The sequence below is a fragment of the Epinephelus fuscoguttatus genome, linkage group LG4, assembly GCF_011397635.1.
Source record: "Epinephelus fuscoguttatus linkage group LG4, E.fuscoguttatus.final_Chr_v1".
Lineage (NCBI taxonomy): Eukaryota > Metazoa > Chordata > Actinopteri > Perciformes > Serranidae > Epinephelus > Epinephelus fuscoguttatus.
Window position 1 is genome coordinate 39011235 of NC_064755.1, and position 24383 is coordinate 39035617.

General features: G+C 38.7%; 2 protein-coding genes across 3 annotated transcripts in view; both read left to right on the plus strand.

Annotated features, from left to right (window-relative positions):
• Window positions 1-9908, plus strand: part of ambra1b (autophagy/beclin-1 regulator 1b) — a 38134-nt gene extending 28226 nt beyond the window's left edge. For both annotated transcript variants that reach the window (XM_049573646.1, XM_049573648.1), the window contains exons 15-19: window positions 569-708; window positions 2864-2968; window positions 3580-3767; window positions 5007-5138; window positions 5810-9908. In XM_049573646.1, the coding sequence (XP_049429603.1) occupies window positions 569-708; window positions 2864-2968; window positions 3580-3767; window positions 5007-5138; window positions 5810-6351 (1107 nt within the window). In that variant the 3' untranslated portion in view covers window positions 6352-9908. The remainder of the gene's footprint in view (window positions 1-568; window positions 709-2863; window positions 2969-3579; window positions 3768-5006; window positions 5139-5809) is intronic.
• Window positions 9909-16176: 6268 nt separating this feature from the next.
• chrm4b (cholinergic receptor, muscarinic 4b) lies at window positions 16177-17484 on the plus strand. Its single transcript, XM_049574937.1, has one exon. It carries the CDS (start codon window positions 16177-16179, stop codon window positions 17482-17484), a length of 1308 nt encoding a protein of 435 aa, XP_049430894.1.
• The last annotated feature ends 6899 nt before the right edge of the window (window positions 17485-24383 follow it).

Consider the following 24383-nt stretch of genomic DNA (forward strand, 5'->3'; position numbering starts at 1 on the left):
AGAGAAATTCTCAACACCTTAAACGTAATTCGGTTTCCCTCTGTTGAGACAGATATCTGCAGGGATAGATCCACTAGTGGAAAATATTCTTAAAATCAAGAGGAGAAAACATTTGCTGGATGTGGTTTATGGCAACGTTTGATGGGTGTTCTTAATGAAAATGATATTTCTATTAAAATGTTATTTAGAGCTAAATGTAAATATATTAGAGCTGAAACAATTAGTTGATTAATAGGTTAGTTAAATGAGGTTTGGTGTTTCCGACCTAGTAAAGACCTCACTGTGAGCTCTGTGAACAGCAATTTTACTATTTTCTAACAGTTAGTGTTGATGCTGTTAAATGATAATGACAATATTATAAATACAATATGTTAATTCAGTGCTAATTGCAAGCCCTGTCTCAGAAAACTGTCTCAGTTAATGGAGAGCAAATAACATCTAAAGAATGGGTAACATTCATAAAAATGCTGAATAACTTAATATTCTCTTTAAACAGCAGGACTGCCGCTGCCACAGTAGTTGAATCTGTGTATCATCAGTGTGTGTTGAATCTGCTGTCGTGTTTCAGATGGTGTTCAACGTGGTTTACCCGATGGCTCCAGACCAGAGGCGCCACGTCAGCATCAACTCTGCTCGCTGGCTGCCGGATCCAGGGATGGGTTTGGCTTATGGAACCAACAAGGGAGACCTGGTGATCTGCCGGCCTGTGTGAGTCTCTGAACTCCTGATGCGGACGTGTCTCAGCTGTGCCGTCACACATTTAAATATATACTTTCTATTCTGGGCCTGTATTTATCAAACATGTCAGAATCAGTGTCAAGATTTCTGTGGACTGAAACCAGCCCAACCTCAGAGGAGGACTGAGGGATATTTATAAAGTCTCCTACACTGACTGTGACGCAGTAGAAACCATGATGAGGTGTGGGAGGGTTCTGAGTGTTAGATAAGGATTAAAGTGGAAATGGGGGTAGATCATGTATGTGACTTGTTTTGAGGAGGCAGGTAGTATAAGATTTCCTTTTTAGTATTTAAAATGGTTGAGCTGCACTTAGTGTATTGCTTAGCATGTTACATTTTTAACTGTTGAACTGGTTGTATCAATTGATCAAAACTGTTATTGTCGGTTAACGTTTTTCATTTAAATCTTTATTAAAACAATTTTTATAACATTGACATAACAGTTACAACAGCACACTACAATATTGAAATAACTGACAAATTATAAGAGCTAACAAAACTAAAACTGCTTGGGTAAATGCACAATTTTATAGCCTTAAGGATTAGTATATCTATTGATTATTATTATTATTATTATTATTATTATTATATTTTGAGTCTTGTATAGTCTGTTTTTCTCATTCTCTTTCTAGTTGTGCTTCTTGTCATCTCAGCATTTGTGTCAATTTCTCCATTAAAAGTTGGTTAACAATTTATTATTATTATTATTATTATTAACATCCCTAACATTAAAGGTCCAGTGAAAATAAGAAGTGACACGCCGGCTCTAGATAGGGCCATTTACGTTTTCGCATTGGCCAGCAGAGTTAGCAGCCCCTGTGCGACAAGAGCGTAGGAAAAACACTGATTTCTTTTTTTACGTGAGACTGCTTTATTTGGTGTTCTTACCAGTTTTAACCCCCTGGTCTGTTTGTTTTGGAGAGGAAGAGACATCTGTGTATAGCTTGGCTCCCAGTAAAAAAAAAACTCTTTACATTGAACACTAAAGGAATTCCAACCAGGAGCAGTTTCAGCTGGTTGAAATCTGCAGTCCTTAAGCGGGATGAATACTTGTGCCTCAGCTCTACGCCGTAGCCTACCCACGTGACTTAGGCTATTGTGAGCATTTATACTTGTGCGGTGGTGTGTCTGAGTGACTCTGCAGTTACACCTCCAAAACACTAGTCAGTGGCGGGGTCTCTGTCAAGTGCTGTGAAGTTTAGTTGATTCAAAACACACATTAAACACACATTAAACATGGCTTAATATCTTACTGACTTTTGCAGGGCTCTTAGGTGGCTTCTAAAAGACATTGATTTGCAGATTAAAAGTGTAGCCATCATATCAGCTGTAGCCAGTCACATTGCTTTACAATGCCTGTGGCGTATCTCACATTTATTGTGCAGTATTGATGTTAGAAACCCCTCTGTAAGCTTTGGCCACCTCTTTATGAGGAACTTGCATGCTTCTATGTCGTGTCCCCCACAGATGGGAGGATTTATTTCTTTGATATCACCCAGAACAACATGAACGCAGCTTTCTGCACCCCACAGAAAGTCCATCACAATGATAACTCATTAGAACAAAATGATTTAATTAGGTCATGGTTATCAAGCGTTCCCTAAACATCTCTGCACCTTTCCTGAAGTTTGGCTGAGATTGGACTTTTTGTCTGAGTTTACTGTTTACTGTCTTAAAAATTGCAGCAAAAATATGTTAGTCTTCATCACTTTTGTCCGGTGATGAGTAATTTTCTCCTCTGAGATGTTTGATAAAGATGAGCTGTGTTTAGCGGAGTTATCAGTAACCTCAGTGAGTCAAATAACTTTGTGCATCTTTCCATACCAACTCAAGGAAAAAGTAGAATGAACACAGATGTCCTCCTGGTTTGGAGGATTTCCCTGCCCCCTCCTCCACACTGAGACGTTGGCTGATGTGATTATCCTAATGATCAATCTGAACAGGAAGACCATTAATTGGTGAAGGTCAATTAGTGCTTTAAATAAGGTCATGGTCTGTGTGATTCCACGAAGAAGACCCTCCTCTGCTTTCCAGACTTCCTGAACAGAAGTGAATTAACAAGTGTGTGTGTGTGTGTGTGTGTGTGTGTGTGTGTGTGTGTGTGTGTGTGTGTGTGTGTGTTTAGGTTCTACAGAAGCGATGGTGAGAGCCCCGCGGAGTCAAGCAGTGAACCATTATTCTCCGTCAACAACAGTGGAACAAGCCGGACGCGAGGTTCTGACAGACCAGGGTGAGAACTTGCAAATGACAAAACACCAGTAATGTAATGAAGAAGACATTTTATTTGTGATTACTCATTTGAGTACTGAAATTTGTGAATTGTATTTGTTTTTATTTCAAAATAAGAGCACACTGTCATTCAATGTAACTTCACCTTAAATCAACAAATCAAGTTTTTGACTTCCTTTAAAGAACCAAATTATCAGGATGAGAATAAACGGGTTTATTTTAGCTGATCACAGCAGCCTGTTAGCCTTTGACATGTTTGACTAACCGTGGTAGGATGTCAAGTTCTTTCACTGAGCATGAGTGTTCTTTGAAATCCTAAGATGCACCATGTGACCAAAAATTAACCAATACAAACAAAGTTAACAGAGAAGGCTTTCAAAGAGAGCTGCAGGTCGACTTCTGAAAAAAAAAGAAAAAGTCTTCTATGAATTAAAACTACTGTTTGTAAAATTGGATCGTCATCGGTACTTTTTGACATAATTGTGTTTTTAACCAGTGTAACAGATGACGAGTATCTACCTCATCTCAAAACATTATATAAGTTGTTTTGTTTTTTGTCATTTTCGTTGTGCTGCACTAACCCAAAATTATTCGTCTCTGATGTTTCTTTAGTCCCAATCGCTCTGGCTGGAGATTGGACAGAGACATGGGTTTGATGAACGCAATTGGTCTTCAACCACGACACCCCGCCCCTTCAGTGACATCACAAGGAACTCAGACACCAATCATCCAGCTGCAGAACGCCGAGACACAAACAGAGAGGGACCTATCAGAGCCTAGCGTCTCACAGCCTGCACCCAGTACTGAAACCCTATAATACCTTCATTATACTGATGATACTTACATTGTAATACTAACTCTCTAATACCTTCATTATAATAACACTATAGTGTCTTCACTGTAACAGGCAATATACAATACTGACAATGAGATGTTGCACTCTGATGTAGTGACATCATTTTTATGCCTCCACCCTGGCGATTGCCGTGGCTGGAGGCAATATGTTTTCAGGTTGTTCATACGTACATACATATGTAGGTGCGCCCGCCCGTCCCATTCTCGTGAACAAGAAGGCCTTGACGGATTTTTTCCCAAATTCAGATTTGGTGGTCAAAGGTCAAGGTCACTGTGACCTTGCGTCCATCTCATTCTTGTGAACCAGATTTTGCAAGAATACCCTGAAGGAATTTCTTCAAATTTGGCATGAACATCCACTTGGACTCAGCAATGTACTGAGTGGACTTTGACAGTCAAAGGTCAAGGTCACTGTGACCTTGTATCCGTTAATCTCGTGAACACATTATCTCAAGAATACCTTGAGGGAGTTACCTCATTCAGTGGTTTTGGTGGTCACAGGTCAAGGCCACTGTGTCCTCATCATTCTCATTCTTGCAAACACAATATCTTAAAAACACCTAAATGGAATTTCTTCAAATTTGGCACAAACATCCACTTAGACTCAAGGATTGAGATGATTAGAATTTTGCAGTCTAAGGTTAAGGTTACTGTGGCCTTGCGTTTGTCTCATTCTCATGAACGCAATATCTCAAGAAGGCCTTGAGGGAGTTTCTTTGTTTTGCGGTTTTGGTTGTCTTGGGGGCAAAAGTCAAGGTCACTGTGACCGCATCTTTCTCATTCTAGCAGACATGGTATCTCAGAAACACCTTGAGGGAATTTCTTCAAATATGGCACAAATGTCCACTTAGACTCAAGGATGAACTGAAATTCTTGTTAAGGATTAATCAAGAAAATAATCGTTTACGGTCCTGCATTCTCCAGTCTTGAGTCTGTACGTGTCTTTTGTTTTGACGTCAGGTGAAACCTTTTCTTATTTTTTGTATAGACTGGATATAAAGGAAAACTCTTCAGGAGACCGTTGAAAGGTTTCACTGTAAGAAATCGATGCTACCACAGGGAGTCATATATACAGCACAGTGTGTCCAGTGATATCAAACACTTGTTTTATACTGAGACTTGATTTTACCGTAGTGAGACTGGAGGTTGTGTTAAAGGATCATTGATGTGCCTTCTTTCCTCAGATGTTGCTCCTGAGACTCCGTCCACGAGTGGAGCAGCTCCGGGGCAGCAGGAGGCGTCTCAGACCAGCAGAGCAGCTGATGGCAGCCAGGGCGAAGCCTCAGCCGACGCAAACACATCCGCTACTTCTACTGGTACTGCTCCACACTGACACATAAACACCATGTGTTCTTCTGCAGTATCTCCTAAATTAAACTCATTCCTTAATTTCAAAATAAGTTCTGTGGTGTGCTTTAAGTTGACACAAGTTTTGTTTGACTGTCGTGTGTTTTGAGGAACTACAAGTCGGTTTTATTATAGTTCTGTTTTCTTTCACTTCTTTCTGTGAAACTTGAGTGATTGAGCTTAATGTGGGCTCTCATTGACTGTAAGGCAGGGATACTCAACGTGCTTTGCACAGGGCTACTTCTGCAAAATAACGAGGCCTGACGCCACCAATTAAAAAGAAAAATTAATATATTTGTGAAGTTAGCAGGTGTTAGTTTGATTCCACTGAACAGAGGAAATATATGTAAGTATGAGCACACGTCATTGTATGTTAAAGATGTGAAGTAAAATCTGTGGTGTGTGTGAGGATAATATTATCATGTTCCCAATGCTAATTTCAGTTAGCATGTCAATGATAATTAACGTAATGTGTTAGCATTGAGGTAATTGACCAAGCTAGTCATTTGCCACATGATTGTAGCAGTTAGAAAAAGAGTTTGGTTTATAGCTATGGCTAATCATCATGCTGTAACCTGTGACAGGCTGTTATTACTCTCGATTCTTCATGTGACCTCTGTTGTTGCTCTCATTGGTCCAGGAGAGTCTCCAGAATTCGGCACAGGTGAAGACGCTCTGGCACGGATCCGCCGGCTGATCGCTGAGGGCGGTATGACAGCTGTGGTCCAGCGGGAGCAGAGCACCACCATGGCCTCCATGGGCGGCTTCGGAAACAACATCATCGTCAGTCATCGCATCCACCGTGGCTCCCAAACGGGCACAGGGGCCTCCAGGCCTGCGGCGGACCCCTCTATGGCCCCCTCCACCTCAGGTCCTCTCCTCATCACCCAACCACAGACCTACGCCTCTCCCCAGGCTTCCAACCCGTCTGAACAGCTCGCCCCCATGTGGGGCTCCCAGGTGCTGTCGGGCCCTCAGCCCTCTGGCCTCTCTCTGGCCATGGACATGGACGACGTGTTTGACGGGGGGCGAACGGACGACGACTCCATGCCGGGTCCCTCCTCTTCCTCCCTGCTGTTGTCTTCCCCCTCTTCCTCCTCCTCCTCCTCTCACAGCCCCCTCCCCGGCAGCGGGGGCGGGGGCGGCCCCAACAGTTACCCTGGCGATCCGTACAGCAGGTAGTTCTCCTATTGGCCAAGACAAGCAGAGCGTTGGCTGATGGGTTTAGCAAAGGGCGCTCCTCAAAGCCTTATCTCACTGGGTGCTGCTTTGACTCTGCACAGGGTCTCCCGCCTGGAAAAGAAGGGACACAAGAACCCCCCCCCCTCACCCCCACCCCTGAACCGTCAGTGGCATTGGCGTGCACTTCCTCTGCACTTATAGAAACTGGACTGAAGCTGAACCGCGACCATTCCTCGTCAGAAAGGGCTTCTACTTGAACGGAGGCCAGTTAGCGCTGAGCTCCTCTCTGCCCGACTCTCTAAGTATCTGCGTGATGGAAGACAAGGTTCCTGTTTATCAAAGTGCCATGTCTGAGGGGGTGAGGGGGTATGTGTGTGTGAGTGTGCGCGCGCGCGCGTGTGTGTGTGTGTGTGTGTGTGTGTGTGTGTGTGTGTGTGTGGGTTCGGGACGTATCTCTTTACACACACACACACATTTACTCCAACGTGCTGCATTCAGTGCCATGTGATGTTGAAATTTGATGTGAAATAGTGCGTGATTGAAGTGTTTAAAAAGTGAATTCAGCACTACTTTATTTTGTTTTTGTACCGTGTGTAATTATGATGTTTGAAAAGAAGAAATGGAGGCTGCGCGTGCCTGAGGCTGGACTCATGACTCTGCATCCTGACTCTGTATCTTGACTCTGTATCATGACTCTGCATCATTATTCTGTATCTTGACTCTGTAGGATTACTCCGTATCATGACTCTGCATCACAACTCTGAATCACGACTCTGCATCTTGATTCTAAATTATGACTGTACGCTGACTCTGCATCATGACTCTGTATCCTGACTCTGAATCATGAGTCTGCAGCTCATGGAGGAAGTTACTGTGTCCCACCACCAGGAAAATCAATCATTGATGACTGAACTGTGACTGAGTGAACTGAATCTGCTGCATGTCTTTTCAACGATGCTGCAGTTCATGAAACAAACACCTTTTTTTAATTGTTTGTAAAAAGGCTGAAGAGGAGAAGAACAATTTCTTGTTTCTGGGAGGGAAACCAAACACCCACCCCTCTAAAAACCCAGTTGCACTATAGTGTGTTTGCTAAGAGAGGCGTGTGTGTCTTGTGTCTGTGTGTGTTTGGACCCCAGCAGGAAAGATTTTGCTAGGTTTTGCTAGAAAGTTCAGCTATCTAATTACCTGTTGATCTTTAGATTATTCTCTCAAATAATTGTTTTGTAGGCAGATTGTTGGTTTTCGTTCATTTTTGTTTGGTGTGAAAATTAATAAGCAAGCTGTTGAAACCTGCTTCAGTTGTGAGATCGGTGTACATATAAGTTAGAATTCAGTTTATTCATGGTGATGATAATGTTGTCAAAAATATTAACAGACTTGATGTTGACGAGTTTAATTTTCATACCATAAAGGAATAAATGAAAACCAATAGTTGCCTTGAAAATGATTGAAGGATAAATTTGGCGTCAAATCTCATGTTCAGACTCAAACAGTCTGTCTCTCAGCTCCAAGCTCATTCATTCCTACTTAAGATCTTATAAAACACAAATCTGTAGTTTCATCATCGGTCACGTCCTCAAACAGCTGCTTATAGTCGTTTTTATAGTGACTTTGTTGGGGACTATTTTCAGCAGCAGATTAATCCACAGTTGGTGCTCTAGTGAGTATTTGTGGCAGCAGGACGGTGTTTGTAGGACTGAGTCAAAATAAACAACAGTTGGAAACCAGGGTTGGAAATTAACCTTTTTGTCCATCTGCCACTATGGCTGGTGGGCTCCAAAATCCACCGGCCACTCATTAGATTACCTTTGTGTTTTTTGGCTGATGAGTGAAGCACATCGAGCAGCCACTTACACATTTTACCAGCATTTTGCGAGTGCTAATTTCCATCCCTGGTGGGCAGTGTTTATAACTGAGAGTTAACTGATTTCTCACTGCTGGTTTGAGTCTGAACATAAAGAGGAAGATAGAATATCACCAGACTTGTTTGAAAACTATGACAAAATTTAACCTACATTTGAAAACAGTCGACAAAATGTTAAAATACAAGTGTAGAAGTGTATTCTGCTCACACAGGGACAAAATATTTGTGTATAAAAGATGCTGGGTGGGTGTGCTCCTGTAAGAGTGTGTGTCTGTGTGTGCAGTATGTTGTGGCGGGGAGGGCAGGAGACACTTGTAGCTTTTCTCTGCTGCTGACTGTCACCTCTTTTCCACTGCAGGAACTAGAACCTCTGCTCTGTCTGTTTCCACAGTGTTTTAGCAACCCAGAAAGTGTTTTGGAAAATTAGAGATAGTGGGAAAATGGCGCTAATATAGACTTTATTTAACATTAACATGATTCAACGGTCAGTATCATCACGTTCACAGTACAGGCTCTCTGCTCTGTACCATTAACTAACATGACTCTCAGTTCTCTCTTGTATTTCCTACAAATATTTGCTCCGTCTCCTGTTCGCCTTCTGTTGAAGCCTGAGTGATGAGCAGATTCAAGCTTGCGTGTCCTGTTTAAAGCGTTTCAGTGAAGGCTGCGACACACTCTTTGACCCCATGGCAGCTATGGCGTATGACCCATGTAATGTAACTGGAGCTGCGTCGTTGGAGGGTTACAGCAGACGGTGCTACAAATAAAGGGATGGAACGTTGGACTCAATTGAATGGCGGCTGATACACAATAGCATATTTGCATATAGAAAGCATTTGTTTATGGTCTTTTATTACTGACTTTATCAATATTTACAGAATTGAGATGCTCACCCATATCTTTAAAAAAAAAAAAAAAAAAAAAAAAAATCCGACCCAAGGCGTACTGCGGATGCCTCAGTGAAATGAATCGCTCATAACTATATTCTCCATTAGTGCCCCAATTTTTGAGCCTTTCGACAGCTGCACACCACATTTCACTGTGCAGTGATAGGACGTCACAACTTATCTTTTTAACGTCGTTTCAGTTCGATCTCAAGCCGCTCCAGTGGATTTACAGCTCTGTGGGCAAATAGAAACACCGCACTGTGTTTGTAAATGAATTATTCTTATGCGTTTCCTCTTTATTCATCTTTCTCATTGAATGGAAAAGTGATCGAAGCTTTATAGGATGTAGAGGTGACGGTGAAGAAACTGACTGGTGGAAATCATTTCTGAACCTTTTCTCTTTTAGGAGTAATTAAAGAGATGGTAGTGTTTGTTCCCCTGCTGCTAAGTATGAGAAGAAAATGTTAGAGACAATGCCAATGCTACCTGGCAGTTAGTGGGAAATTAATTGAACTTTTCACACACACCTGCAGAAGCAGCAAAAAACAATATTATGAATCAGAATTTGACCTCTATATCCATGTGTACACGTCTGTGATATTAACAAACACTCTTAGTCGTTGAATGATCAGAGCCCAGATTTAGGTCCAGAAACTTCCCGACCCCACAACGAAAGTAGAACCAGAGCCGATATACACCTTTATTTACAGCTCGTTTAGTTCCTGTGGTGGAAAAGGCCTGTGATCGGTGTCTCCATGCTTAACCCCACCTGTCTCCATCTGCCCCTCTCTGGCCCCGCCCATGTCCCTTTGACCCCACCCTCCACCCTCCACCCTCTCCTTCAAACTCCTGCAGAAGAAAACTTGAATTTGTCAGATCAAGTGCTCCTTTTCCTTTCCAGCCTGTCTGAGACTGTACAGCCGAAAGCTCTGTGCTGCTTTTAATTTGTTTTTTTATTCCTATTCCACACGTGCTTACACACACACACACACACACACACACACAGAGCTGCATAAAAGTTCATGTACTGATGGTGTTTAAGTTTTGTATGTGTGGGTTTCCGGGTGGTGGTGGGGTGGGGTTGGGGTGGGTGAGGGGTTGGGGGGGTGTAACGGACCTATGAAAATGAAGATGACGAGGAGGGAGAGCCCTGACTGGAGCTGTGCAGAGACACTGTGTGATTCGGAGATAGAGCTGTTTACTTTTTATTTTTTATTTAACCTTTCTTTCCTGCAGGTTAGTCCAGGCGAGATCAGGGATCTCGTTCTGTGGCGACCTGGCGAGGACAGTGGCTGCATGTTAAGAATCTGTCTGAGAGAGAAACACAAACACAGCAGGTGACAAACTGATCTGAATGCTCCTCCTGGCTTTACTTGATTAATGAACATTTTAAAAACAATGTGTTCGGGTGATCTCGTGTCTGTTTTGTGTGTGTGTTTGTGCGGGTTATTGGGGCGGGGGCAACTTCTGCCCCCCCGTTTCCTGTGAATGATGAACTGAGCACCACCGTATTCAACAATGCAACCGGTCAATAACAAAGGTACAACTGTCACCACTTCCCCTGCTACATCAGACTGTGGAGTTTGTACAGCTCGATTCTTTCTTTGACTTTTAGACGTGATGTAATTAAAGAGCTTTGAGAGTTTTTCTGTGATCCATCGAGTTGTTGAAGATTATTTAGTGAAGCTTCCTCGAGTTTCTGAACACTTTTGGTTTTAAGCTGGGAAAATATCCAAATCTCTTTACCAGATCTTTAATCTCCTGTTTATCTTTTATTAGCAAACTCATGTAAAAACACACTCAGGTAGTCATTTAGATTAACAGCTAATAAATAATTTATCAGGCACAACCTGAGTTTTAGTTCTTTGGCTGTTTGTCTCTGAGTTCATGAACTCTTTTAAGGTTCTGTATGTAACTTTCTAGAAAGTCCTTGTTATCAGTGACTCCTCTCTCTGAGGCCGTTAAATGAACAGCAGTCAGCATCCTGTTCGTGCTTGTTAGCTGCAAGCTAGCACCTGGGTATTGGCCAAAACAGTGACAAACATGAGACGGACAGAGATTGACCGTCATCCTGTTGATAGAATGCTGGAAAATAAATTGCAATCATATTTAGAATAACGTTATTATCTGTAATTGTTACTATATTTTATATGGACCCTTACCTTGATGATACTAACTAGCTTGCTGTTTGAAAATTACATTGATCTATTGTTGGTTGCTTCATAATCTCAGCTAATAAAGGAGAGCAGCTTTACAGCTAGCTGTCATAAATTAGCTTAGGTTATGGTTAGTTTGTTGGCTGCTTTGGTTGGTTGCTTTGTAACGTTAGGTAATGAAGGCATAACTTAGCTTTGTTCATGGTTAGCTCGTTGGCCACCCAGCTAGCTGTAACTTAGCTACGCTGTATAGATCTTGTGTTGGTCACTTTGTAACGTTAGCTGATAAAGTAATTTCCAAACCACCCCCTGGAGTCTGGATGAGTTAGCTAACATTTAAATTTACAGACATACATTTAAATTTAAATGTACATACAGAACCTTTTAAGTTTTGTTGAAGATCGAAACTGAAAAAGAATTTAAAAGGATTCAAATATAAGACAGTGAGTCAAATAGCAACAATATACAAAATATATTGTACAAATATTGTAAAAAGGTTTTTTTTATATAAACATTTTTTTCCTGTATTTTCATTCAATTATAAATGTTTACTGAGTGGCGATAACCCATCCATCCGATGGATGGACCAGTGGACTGACTGAAAATTTGATTTTAGATTGGGAAGTTGTTTTTACAGCAGTTAGCCAGACATTTCATGGAAACAGTAAATACACACGAAATGTATATCAATAGAAAAATAAACAAAAAATAAATCAAAATATCTCAATACAGAAAAGAAGAAAAAAACATAGTCTACTCAATTTCAACAACTAAAGAAATAGCTATAAAACAGGATAGCATACTACATATAGAGAAGTGTGTTAAGTTTATAGAAGTGCAACAAGGTAGAGTAGGAGTGTAAAAATGTGCAAATTCATCATGCGTGAGGTTACTGAAGGAGCAAAACAAAGTTTGGTTGAGGTTTTGTGGAATGTTACTGCTTTTAACATCAATTATAAGTTACGTAGTGCAACAACACAACACAACAAATGTACTGTATGAGTTATTTTTGACCAAATTAGTTTTTCAGAATTATCAGCTGCTGTAACTCTGGAGAAATGCTGTCTACACTCAGATACAAACCAGAAACAACAAGTTTTATAAATCCATTTAATTCTTAAATAAAGAAAATAATCTAAAAAAAAACAAAAAAAAAACACTGACAGTATTTCCTGCTGTGTCTCCACTGTGCAGTAAGAAGTGTTGGTCCCCACATTGAACCAAAACCAGCTGTGTGCTGCTGCTGCTGCACACCTCTAGAGTGAACTGAACTCAGCTAAGCAAAACGTCTTCTCTCATTATGTACATGAAGTGATTAAAAACATTTTCAAAGCCAACAATAACTTCTTTTTTTTCCATTTAACCATAACTGGAGCAGGTCACTGTCACGCCGTTAGTCACATAGTGCAACATTTTGTATAAATTAGTCTTTTCTTTTCGGTAACATTAGCTGCCATGGCTGTTAGTGCTCCTGAAACAGTTTCTATAAATCAGTTTCATTATTAAATGCAATAAAATACTATTATGAAGAAAAACATCTGCAATAATTAAGCTGTCTCCACTACACCTGTAAAAACTGTTGGTCCCCACATTGAACCAAAACCAGAAATGTGCTGCTGTTGCTGCTGCATGTCTCTAAGTGAACTGAACTCAGCTGAGAATAACCGTTTTCTCTCATCATGTGATTGATGTCTTAAAAAAATATTTTCAAAGACTACAATTTTTTTTAATTCAACCATACCTGGAGCAGGTCAGTGTGAGTAACGTAGTGCAACACAAAGCACAGATCTGTGTAACCAAATGAGTTTTTCAGTATCATCAGCTGCTCACTAACAACTCTCAGATACAAAACCAAAATAGCTTTTATAAATTAGTTTCACTCTTTCAAATAAAAACACTCTTGAGAAGAAAAACAATATTTAGCTGGGACTTCATTGAGCCTGTGAAACTGTGTTGGTCCCCACACTGAACCAAAACCAGCTGTGTGGTGCTGCTCTTCAACTCTAAAGTGAACTCAGCTGAGATTAACTTCTTCTCCAGACACGTTATTGTTATATTTTATTATCTAGTGAATCATGTGTTGCGTTGTGTTAACAAAAGGAAGTGTATACATCATGTACTCAATTTTTAAAATGTTTAAAAGGTTTACTTCAAATGCTTTAACAAGACAAACAGAGACTTTAACACACTTAATTTTGAGTCATTTGAGACGGCTCAGTGAAAACAGAAGGTGGATATCCTGACTTTTAGTCCAGTCACATTGGATCCTACATTTCCCATGATGCAACTAGATGAGTTCTTTTATTAGACACACGTCTTTAGAATTCCACAAACTCCAGATTATTATTTATGCATATTATTACATTATCCAAGTTATTTTCTCAGACTTGGAACTTTAAACAACACTTTTACAGGCTGAGTTGAACTAAACATGAGTCACGTGACCTGTTTAAACTGCTTAATGTTTAAAAATATAAGAACACTGAGTCCCTCTCCATGAGTTTACATCATTTGATCCACCATCTCTCTGTTTCCACCTGATGGTTTGACTTATGTCTGCTGAATGTTGTGTTTATGGTGTGTTTATAAGGATCAGAGTGTGCGGACAGAACTGAACTGTATTGCACATGCTCAGTCCAGGCTGAAGCGTGTAGTCCTAAAGAATCAGTTACAGTGTTAACATGTTAATAACTCCCACTTTATGGAACAGAATTTGATCACAATATGATCTAGGATCAGATCCAGATATTCTCTCATAGGCAGCAGCTCTTTATCGTCCTCTCCGCCCTGATTAAAGGGGACATTACTCAGGGAGTCAGACTTGATGCTGTGCAGGGAAGAGCTAACAGACCTGCACATCAACACACAGTAAAAGATCCTGACTGTGTTTAAACACTTTATTAATGGTAGAAGGAAGCACAGCTCGGTCTGTTCTCAGAATAATATGTCATTACATCCCACAAGAGTCTGAGGTCTGACCTGAGGACAGCAGGAGGAGACAGGCAGGCGGAGTGTCCGCTCCGTTAATGGGAATGAATGAGGCATTCCTCTGTTACATATACACTACTGCTGCTGGGGACTGACGGAGGAGACGGAGCTGAGGAGGTGAAGTGAGCACAGACTGCAGGACCAACACCAGCAGCACATCCAACATCTAGTAGGTCTGAAAACCTCAGCAGGTCCAACATCAGCAGGACCAGCATCTGCACCAGGACCAACATCTGCACCAGGACCAACATCAGCAGGACCAGCATCAGCACCAGGTCCAACATCTGCTCCAGGATCAACATCAGCAGCAGGTCTGACATCTCCGGTAAGTTTGACTGAACTCTGTCGGTCTGCTCAGATTATTCCTCCTTGCTTTTTTCTTGCATCTTATTATCTGGAATTATATATTATTCTTTCTTTTAATATATTATTTTAAATGTCACTGAAGTCATTCAACTTTCCCACCTAGTTTCCTACCTAGGAAGGAAATCTGGAGCCCTCTAGTGGTCATTGAACATACCTGCAAGTGCTCTTTAGAGACCGCAATAAAGAGTACCTCATGGGGGAAAAAAAAAATCGACAGTAGTTAATGATGAAAGACGAGTAATTTTTGATCCCATTTAAAGTGTGCCATGAGCTTAACATATGATGTTTGTCAATAATTTTTCAAGTCAAGGAAAAAGCAGTTTGTCTGAGTGACACTTAGTTTTGTGTGAAACCCCTTAGTGAACTACGTCTCTCGTCTCACACAATATACGCCACCAACACCAACATGCTAGCTAGCTAACCTAACTGTGCTCGACATACAACGTTATCTTACCTGATGTGTTTTATCCAGAGATTCCTGGGGTGTGTTCCAAATCTCATACTTTTTCTTTTTACTTTTAGTAGTACTACAGCTGCCCTTAAAAAGTGCATACTCTTTTTACTCTTTTTTATCAGTTACCTTAGAGATAAATAAATCCATTCACACATGAAAATACACTGGTGGCTGAGGCCACGATACAAGGTGCAAGGTCCCACTTGCTACTAATTTGAAATTCAGTATCCTGCTCAAGGATACTTTCACATGCAGACCGGAGGAGCTGAGGATCAAACCGCTGATTTTCCGATTAGTGATCAACTTGCTCTACCTGAGCCACAGCCACGTACTGTGTTTTCATTCAAAACAATAAATTTGATGGCGTGAAAAATGATGCATGTGTACGGCAAACCTTATGATCCATGAAACTGTGATGTTTCACTACAGTTGGTATGAAAAAGGACTCCCAAAGTTTGTGTGAATGTCAATAAGAGTCTTCATTTTGGAAAATATCCTCTTGATCCTTGTAACTCAGAGTGTCTGTCACACTTTTTACTACCTTCCCTGAATGTAACTCGGAAAGGGAAACCAACTCTGTCTCTTAAATTATGTTTAATTACAACTAATTCACAAAAACAAATATGTGATGAGGGAAATATAATAAAGATGTTTCACCAAAACATGAGCTGGAGGAAACTGCAGCGACCCTCTCAGCTCTGTGTTCATGTCAGAGAAACATCTTCTGCTTGTATACAGAAAGAGTCAACGTGTTTATTCATATTTAACTGAATCCATCTTTCACCGACATGAACCAGCAGAGTGTCTGCTGTTTGTGACTGTTCTTTAAATCCCTCAGACATGTTCCTTCATCACCATGCACACACACATTTTAGCCCTTTTTTTTTGGCTCAATCCCACATACCAATGTGGATTAATCCACCACTGAAAATAGTCCCTAAAAAAGTCACGATATCCCCGTTGGTCTGATTTTAAAAAAAAACCAAAAACTACAGTGAGCAACTGTTTGAGTAATTTACTGAGTAAAATAAAGAAACTCTGCTGAGTCGTGTGTGTGTGTGTGTGTGTGTGTGTGTGTGTGTGTGTGTGTGTATATTTTCAGGGAACATGGGACAAGCTCCTGAACCTGACTTCAACTCCTCCCTCTGGCTCCGCCCCTCCCTTAACACCTCCTGTCAGCCTCCAATCAGTGCGGCCTGTCCCTACACCACGGCTCAACTGGTCCTCATCGCCACAGTAACCACCTCCGTCAGCATCGTCACCGTCCTGGGCAACACGCTGGTGATCCTGTCCATCAAAGTGAACCGTCACCTGCGGACCGTCAATAACTACTTCCTGTTGAGTCTGGCGGTGGCTGACCTAATCATTGGACTGTTCTCCATGAACCTGTACACACTGTACCTGCTGCGGGGCCGCTGGACCCTGGGGGCTGCCGTCTGCGACATGTGGCTGGTTGTAGACTATGTGGTGAGCAGCGCCTCCGTCATGAACCTGCTGATCATCAGCTTGGATCGGTACTTCTGCATGACGCAGCCGCTCAGCTACCCGGCGCAGCGGACGAGCACAGTGGCCAGTCTGATGATCGCCGCTGCCTGGCTGCTGTCCTTCGTCCTGTGGGCCCCTGCCATCCTCTGCTGGCAGACAGACAGAGGCAAACGTGTCATCCCTGATGGGAAGTGTTACATTCAGCTCCTCGCCAACCCCGCTGTCACTTTGGGGACGACGCTTCCTTCTTTTTACCTGCCGGCACTCGTCATGGTTGGCCTGTACAGCCGCTTATCTGCCGCCAGTCGCAGTCGACTGAGCACGCTCCAGACAGAGCAGGGCACACTCAGGACATCTAGTCCATCCATTAAAGACTTCATGTTGAAACGACGGAGCTGGGTGGCCAGTGACCCGGGCTCAGACCTGTCTCTGTACCAATCAGAGTCCAGCACTCCGAAGCTCAGGAGGAAACGTAAAGTGTCCAAATGTCTTGGTGACACATCAGATCGTCAGCAGTGTCACCCTCGGACCACCGTCTGCCACGCTGGGGACGAAGACCTCAACAAAAACGAAAATGGCTCCTCGTCCAACGTTGACCTCCACAGGGTCGCCTCTGCAGTCTTCTCCTCCTGTCCGAGCTTCAAGTCTCAGGAGAGACGGAGACGTCGAGTGATGGCAAGGGAGAGGAGGGTCACCAAAACCATCCTGGCCATCCTACTGGCCTTCATCTTCACTTGGACGCCGTACAACATCATGGCGGTAGTAGCCGCTTTCTGTCACGTGTGCATCCCGGAGGTCCTGTGGACCACAGGTTACTGGCTCTGTTACATCAACAGCGCCATCAACCCTGGCTGCTACGCTCTGTGCAATGTCACCTTCAGAAAGACCTTCTGCAACCTCCTGCGCTGCCGCAGCAGGACACAGCGATGAGACTGTACCATGGTGGCAGGACACATTTTAGTCCTGAAATGATATTTGAAAATTTATGTCTGGCACTTGAGTGGAAGATCTGTTGGTTCCAGGAGTTTTTATAGACGGACTGTAAAGTTAAATGATTTACTGTTGTTTATATTCTGACAATCACTTTAATTTATTTTAACTTAGAAGTCAGACTGTTACCATCTGTTTGGCAGGTGGCTTTAAATACTACAATACCCATTAGCCTCAGCTGATGTTACTGTGAAGAAGAAGTCCTGAAGTCAACTGGTTACAAAACTGAACTGACCCAGAATTCAAAATACAAACGATATGAACTTTCCTCAACACTCTTCAGTTTGCTGCGTAACAATCACAGCATTTGAAGCTCTGTGACTGGATGTTTGTCACTGAAATGCACCTTGGGAGTCGTAGTTGACTTCTCTCTGTTAGTTGTGACATTTTGTACCTTTGATATTTTCATGGACAGTTGTTCATCTCTTGATCTGATGATTCAAACCACAGAGTTTCTTGTTCATGTTGAGACTTGAAGAGAGAAAACTGTTAGTGATCAGATTTTTGAGAGACCACAGACATTTTCTGAGCGGCTTTATCAGTGAGATATGTGTCAGCAGAAAGAAAACAAACCAGAATGACAGAGTTTATCAATAGATCGACATGTGGAGATGTTTTTGTGTTTTAAAATGTTTATTTTCAGCCTGTTAGCCGCTTAGAGACATGAGCTTTCTGTAGACTGTGGATGTTTTACACTGAAACTGCAGGATACACTGTGTTAAAGGTTGTTTGATGAAGAATTTATCACACTCTGTGTCCAAACTGGTGATTTGATGTTAATAGTTACAGTGGTAAGAACTGATAGAGCTGCTGACTTTGGATGGCAAAGTGTTTTTAACTGTTTAGGAAAAAAAAACATCAGAGAGTCTCTGTTTATGATCCTGTGTGGCTGATCGATTAGACCGATTAAATTCTATATTCATATGAGGGAAACGTTTCCTGTTTACATTGCAGTAATGTGACAGAAATGGATAACCTTTGCTCCTCTTGAGCAAATATGATGGAAAAAGTGTGGAAACAAGTCATTAAAAAAAGTCCTAAATGGTCAAAATATAGTACTTCATACAAAAAAATATATAAAAACAGTCACAGTATAGAGGAAGATATAAAAAAGTCATAGTATAGCATGTCATAAAAGTGTCATTGAAAAGGCTACGTTGTAGTGTGTTATGAAAAAAATAATTAAAACGTAATATATACTTAAAAATTCAAAAGAAAAACTCCTAATATAGTATGTGGTGAGAAAGTCATTAAAAAATCTTAGTACAATCTGTCAAAATATCACTAAAGAAGTAAAGTAACGCAGGTCATAAAAAAGTCACACAAAAATTCATAGTATAGTATGTCATATAATGTTTTTCTTCAAAACAATTACTCTGTAGTATGGCAATAAAAATTTCATTTAAAAATGTTGTCACATACTATTTGACCAAAATAGTCATTTAGGAAATCATTGTATATTATGTTACAAAAAATTATTTAAAAAGATTTACAATATTATGGTACTAAATATTTCAACTAAAAAAGTCATAATATAGTAACTCATTGAAAGGTAGTAAAAAGTCAGACTGAAATATTTTTTACATATTTCATGGAAAAAAATCTTTAAAACAAGTCATAAAAAATCCTAATGTAGTATGTTATGAAAAAAATGTTAAAAAATGTAAAGTAACTTTAAAGTAAAGTAAATTTTCTTAAAAATATAAAGTACAGTAGGGAACTCATACTAGTCATAGTAAACGATGACTATGACAGAGTCATAGTACAGTATGGCACCAAAAATGTCATCAAAAGGTTATAGTATAGTAAGGTATCAACAATTTCACTAAACGTCACAGTATAGTCAGCCATCAAAAATCTCATCAAAAAGTCATAGTATAGTAAGGTACCAAAAATCTCATCAAAATGTGATAGTACAGTAAGGTATCAAAAATCTCATCAAAATGTGATAGTATAGTATGGTATCAAAAAATTCACTAAAAAGTCATAGTATAGTCAGGCATCAAAAATCTCATCAAAATATCATATTATAGTACGGTATTAAAAATTTCACTAAAAAGTCATGGTATAGTAAGGTACCAAAAATCTCATCACAAAGTCATGGTATAGTAAGGTACAAAAAATCTCATCAAAAAGTCATGGTATAGTATGGTGCCAAAAATCTCATCAAAATGTCATGGTATAGTAAGGTACCAAAAATCTCATCAAAAAGTCATGGTATAGTAAGGTATCAAAAATCTCATCAAAATGTCATGGTATAGTAAGGTACCAAAAATCTCATCAAAATGTCATAGTATAGTATGGTACCAAAAATCTCATCAAAAAGTCATGGTATAGTATGGTGCCAAAAATCTCATCAAAATGTCATAGTATAGTAAGGTACCAAAAATCTCATCAAAAAGTCATGGTATAGTAAGGTATCAAAAATCTCATCAAAATGTCATGGTATAGTAAGGTACCAAAAATCTCATCAAAATGTCATAGTATAGTATGGTACCAAAAATCTCATCAAAAAGTAATAGTATAGTAAGGTACCAAAAATCTCATCAAAAAGTAATAGTATAGTATGGTACCAAAATCTCCTCAAAAGTCATAGTATAGTATGGTAAAATCTCATCAAAAATGTCATGGTATAGTAAGGTACCAAAAATCTCATCAACATGTCATAGTATAGTATGGTACCAAAAATCTCATCACAAAGTCATGGTATAGTAAGGTACCAAAAATCTCATCAAAAAGTCATGGTATAGTATGGTACCAAAAATCTCATCACAAAGTCATGGTATAGTAAGGTACCAAAAATCTCATCAAAATGTCATAGTATAGTATGGTACCAAAAATCTCATCAAAAAGTCATGGTATAGTATGGTGCCAAAAATCTCATCAAAATGTCATAGTATAGTAAGGTACCAAAAATCTCATCAAAAAGTCATGGTATAGTAAGGTATCAAAAATCTCATCAAAATGTCATGGTATAGTAAGGTACCAAAAATCTCATCAAAATGTCATAGTATAGTATGGTACCAAAAATCTCATCAAAAAGTAATAGTATAGTAAGGTACCAAAAATCTCATCAAAAAGTAATAGTATAGTATGGTACCAAAATCTCATCAAAAAGTCATAGTATAGTATGGTACCAAAAATCTCATCAAAAATGTCATGGTATAGTAAGGTACCAAAAATCTCATCAACATGTCATAGTATAGTATGGTACCAAAAATCTCATCACAAAGTCATGGTATAGTAAGGTACCAAAAATCTCATCAAAAAGTCATGGTATAGTAAGGTACCAAAAATCTCATCAAAATGTCATAGTATAGTATGGTACCAAAAATCTCATCAAAAATGTCATGGTATAGTAAGGTACCAAAAATCTCATCAAAAAGTAATAGTATAGTATGGTACCAAAAATCTCATCAAAATGTCATAGTATAGTAAGGTACCAAAAATCTCATCAAAAAGTAATAGTATAGTAAGGTACCAAAATCTCATCAAAATGTCATAGTATAGTAAGGTACCAAAAATCTCATCAAAATGTCATAGTATAGTATGGTACCAAAAATCTCATCAAAAAGTAATAGTATAGTAAGGTACCAAAAATCTCATCAAAAAGTAATAGTATAGTATGGTACCAAAATCTCATCAAAAAGTCATAGTATAGTATGGTACCAAAAATCTCATCAAAAATGTCATGGTATAGTAAGGTACCAAAAATCTCATCAACATGTCATAGTATAGTATGGTACCAAAAATCTCATCACAAAGTCATGGTATAGTAAGGTACCAAAAATCTCATCAAAAAGTCATGGTATAGTATGGTACCAAAAATCTCATCAAAATGTCATAGTATAGTAAGGTACCAAAAATCTCATCAAAAAGTCATAGTATAGTATGGTACCAAAAATCTCATCAAAATGTCATAGTATAGTATGGTACCAAAAATCTCATCAAAAAGTAATAGTATAGTAAGGTACCAAAAATCTCATCAAAAAGTCATAGTATAGTAAGGTACCAAAAATCTCATCAAAATGTCATAGTATAGTATGGTACCAAAAATCTCATCAACATGTAATAGTATAGTATGGTACCAAAAATCTCATCAAAAAGTAATAGTATAGTAAGGTACCAAAATCTCATCAAAATGTCATAGTATAGTAAGGTACCAAAAATCTCATCAAAATGTCATAGTATAGTATGGTACCAAAAATCTCATCAAAATGTCATAGTATAGTATGGTACCAAAAATCTCATCAAAATGTCATAGTATAGTATGGTACCAAAAATCTCATCAAAAAGTAATAGTATAGTAAGGTACCAAAAATCTCATCAAAAAGTAATAGTATAGTAAGGTACCAAAAATCTCATCAAAATGTCATAGTATAGTAAGGTACCAAAAATCTCATCAAAAAGTAATAGTATAGTAAGGTACCAAAAATCTCATCAAAAAGTAATAGTATAGTAAGGTACCAAAATCTCATCAAAAAGTCATAGTATAGTAAGGTACCAAAAATCTCATCAAAATGTCATAGTATAGTATGGTACCAAAAATCTCATCAAAAAGTCATAGTATAGTAAGGTACCAAAAATCTCATCAAAATGTCATAGTATAGTAAGGTACCAAAAATCTCATCAAAAAGTCATAGTATAGTAAGGTACCAAAAATCTCATCAAAATGTCATAGTATAGTATGGTACCAAAAATCTCATCAAAAAGTAATAGTATAGTATGGTACCAAAAATCTCATCAAAAAGTCATAGTATAGTAAGGTACCAAAATCTCATCAAAATGTCATAGTATAGTATGGTACCAAAAATCTCATCAAAAAGTCATAGTATAGTAAGGTACCAAAAATCTCATCAAAAAGTAATAGTATAGTAAGGTACCAAAAATCTCATCAAAATGTCATAGTATAGTATGGTACCAAAAATCTCATCAAAAAGTAATAGTATAGTATGGTACCAAAAATCTCATCAAAAAGTAATAGTATAGTAAGGTACCAAAATCTCATCAAAATGTCATAGTATAGTAAGGTACCAAAAATCTCATCAAAAAGTAATAGTATAGTAAGGTACCAAAAATCTCATCAAAATGTCATAGTATAGTATGGTACCAAAAATCTCATCAAAAAGTAATAGTATAGTATGGTACCAAAAATCTCATCAAAATGTCATAGTATAGTATGGTACCAAAAATCTCATCAAAAAATAATAGTATAGTATGGTACCAAAAATCTCATCAAAAAGTAATAGTATAGTAAGGTACCAAAAATCTCATCAAAATGTCATAGTATAGTAAGGTACCAAAAATCTCATCAAAAAGTAATAGTATAGTAAGGTACCAAAAATCTCATCAAAATGTCATAGTATAGTAAGGTACCAAAAATCTCATCAAAAAGTAATAGTATAGTATGGTACCAAAAATCTCATCAACATGTCATAGTATAGTAAGGTACCAAAAATCTCATCAAAATGTCATAGTATAGTATGGTACAAAAAATCTCATCAAAAAGTCATGGTATAGTATGATACCAAAAATCTCATCAACATGTCATAGTATAGTATGATACCAAAAATCTCATCAAAATGTCATAGTATAGTATAGTACAAAAAATCTCATCAAAATGTCATGGTATAGTAAGGTACCAAAAATCTCATCAAAATGTCATGGTATAGTAAGGTACCAAAAATCTCATCAACATGTCATAGTATAGTATGATACCAAAAATCTCATCAAAATGTCATAGTATAGTATAGTACAAAAAATCTCATCAAAATGTCATGGTATAGTAAGGTACCAAAAATCTCATCAAAAAGTCATAGTATAGTATGGTACCAAAAATCTCATCAAAATGTCATAGTATAGTATGGTACCAAAAATCTCATCAAAAAGTAATAGTATAGTAAGGTACCAAAAATCTCATCAAAAAGTCATGGTATAGTAAGGTACCAAAAATCTCATCAAAAAGTAATAGTATAGTAAGGTACCAAAATCTCATCAAAAAGTCATGGTATAGTATGGTACCAAAAATCTCATCAAAATGTCATAGTATAGTATGGTACCAAAATCTCATCAAAAAGTCATAGTATAGTATGGTACCAAAATCTCATCAAAAAGTCATAGTATAGTATGGTACCAAAATCTCATCAAAAAGTCATGGTATAGTATGGTACCAAAATCTCATCAAAATGTCATAGTATAGTATGGTACCAAAAATCTCATCAAAAAGTCATGGTATAGTAAGGTACCAAAAATCTCATCAAAAAGTAATAGTATAGTAAGGTACCAAAATCTCATCAAAAAGTCATGGTATAGTATGGTACCAAAAATCTCATCAAAATGTCATAGTATAGTATGGTACCAAAATCTCATCAAAAGTCATAGTATAGTATGGTACCAAAATCTCATCAAAATGTCATGGTATAGTATGGTACCAAAATCTCATCAAAATGTCATAGTATAGTATGGTACCAAAATCTCATCACAATGTCATGGTATAGTATGGTACCAAAATCTCAGTAATAGTATAGTATGGTACCAAAAATCTCATCAAAATGTCATAGTATAGTAAGGTACCAAAAATCTCATCAAAAAGTCATGGTATAGTAAGGTACCAAAAATCTCATCAACATGTCATAGTATAGTAAGGTACCAAAAATCTCATCAAAAATGTCATGGTATAGTAAGGTACCAAAAATCTCATCAACATGTCATAGTATAGTATGGTACCAAAAATCTCATCAAAATGTCATAGTATAGTATGGTACCAAAATCTCATCACAAAGTCATGGTATAGTATGGTACCAAAATCTCATCAAAATGTCATAGTATAGTATGGTACC

Coding starts and splice junctions, on each gene's coding strand:
- chrm4b (XM_049574937.1), top strand. CDS start 16,177: ATGGGACAAGCTCCTGAACCTGACTTCAACTCCTCCCTCTGGCTCCGC.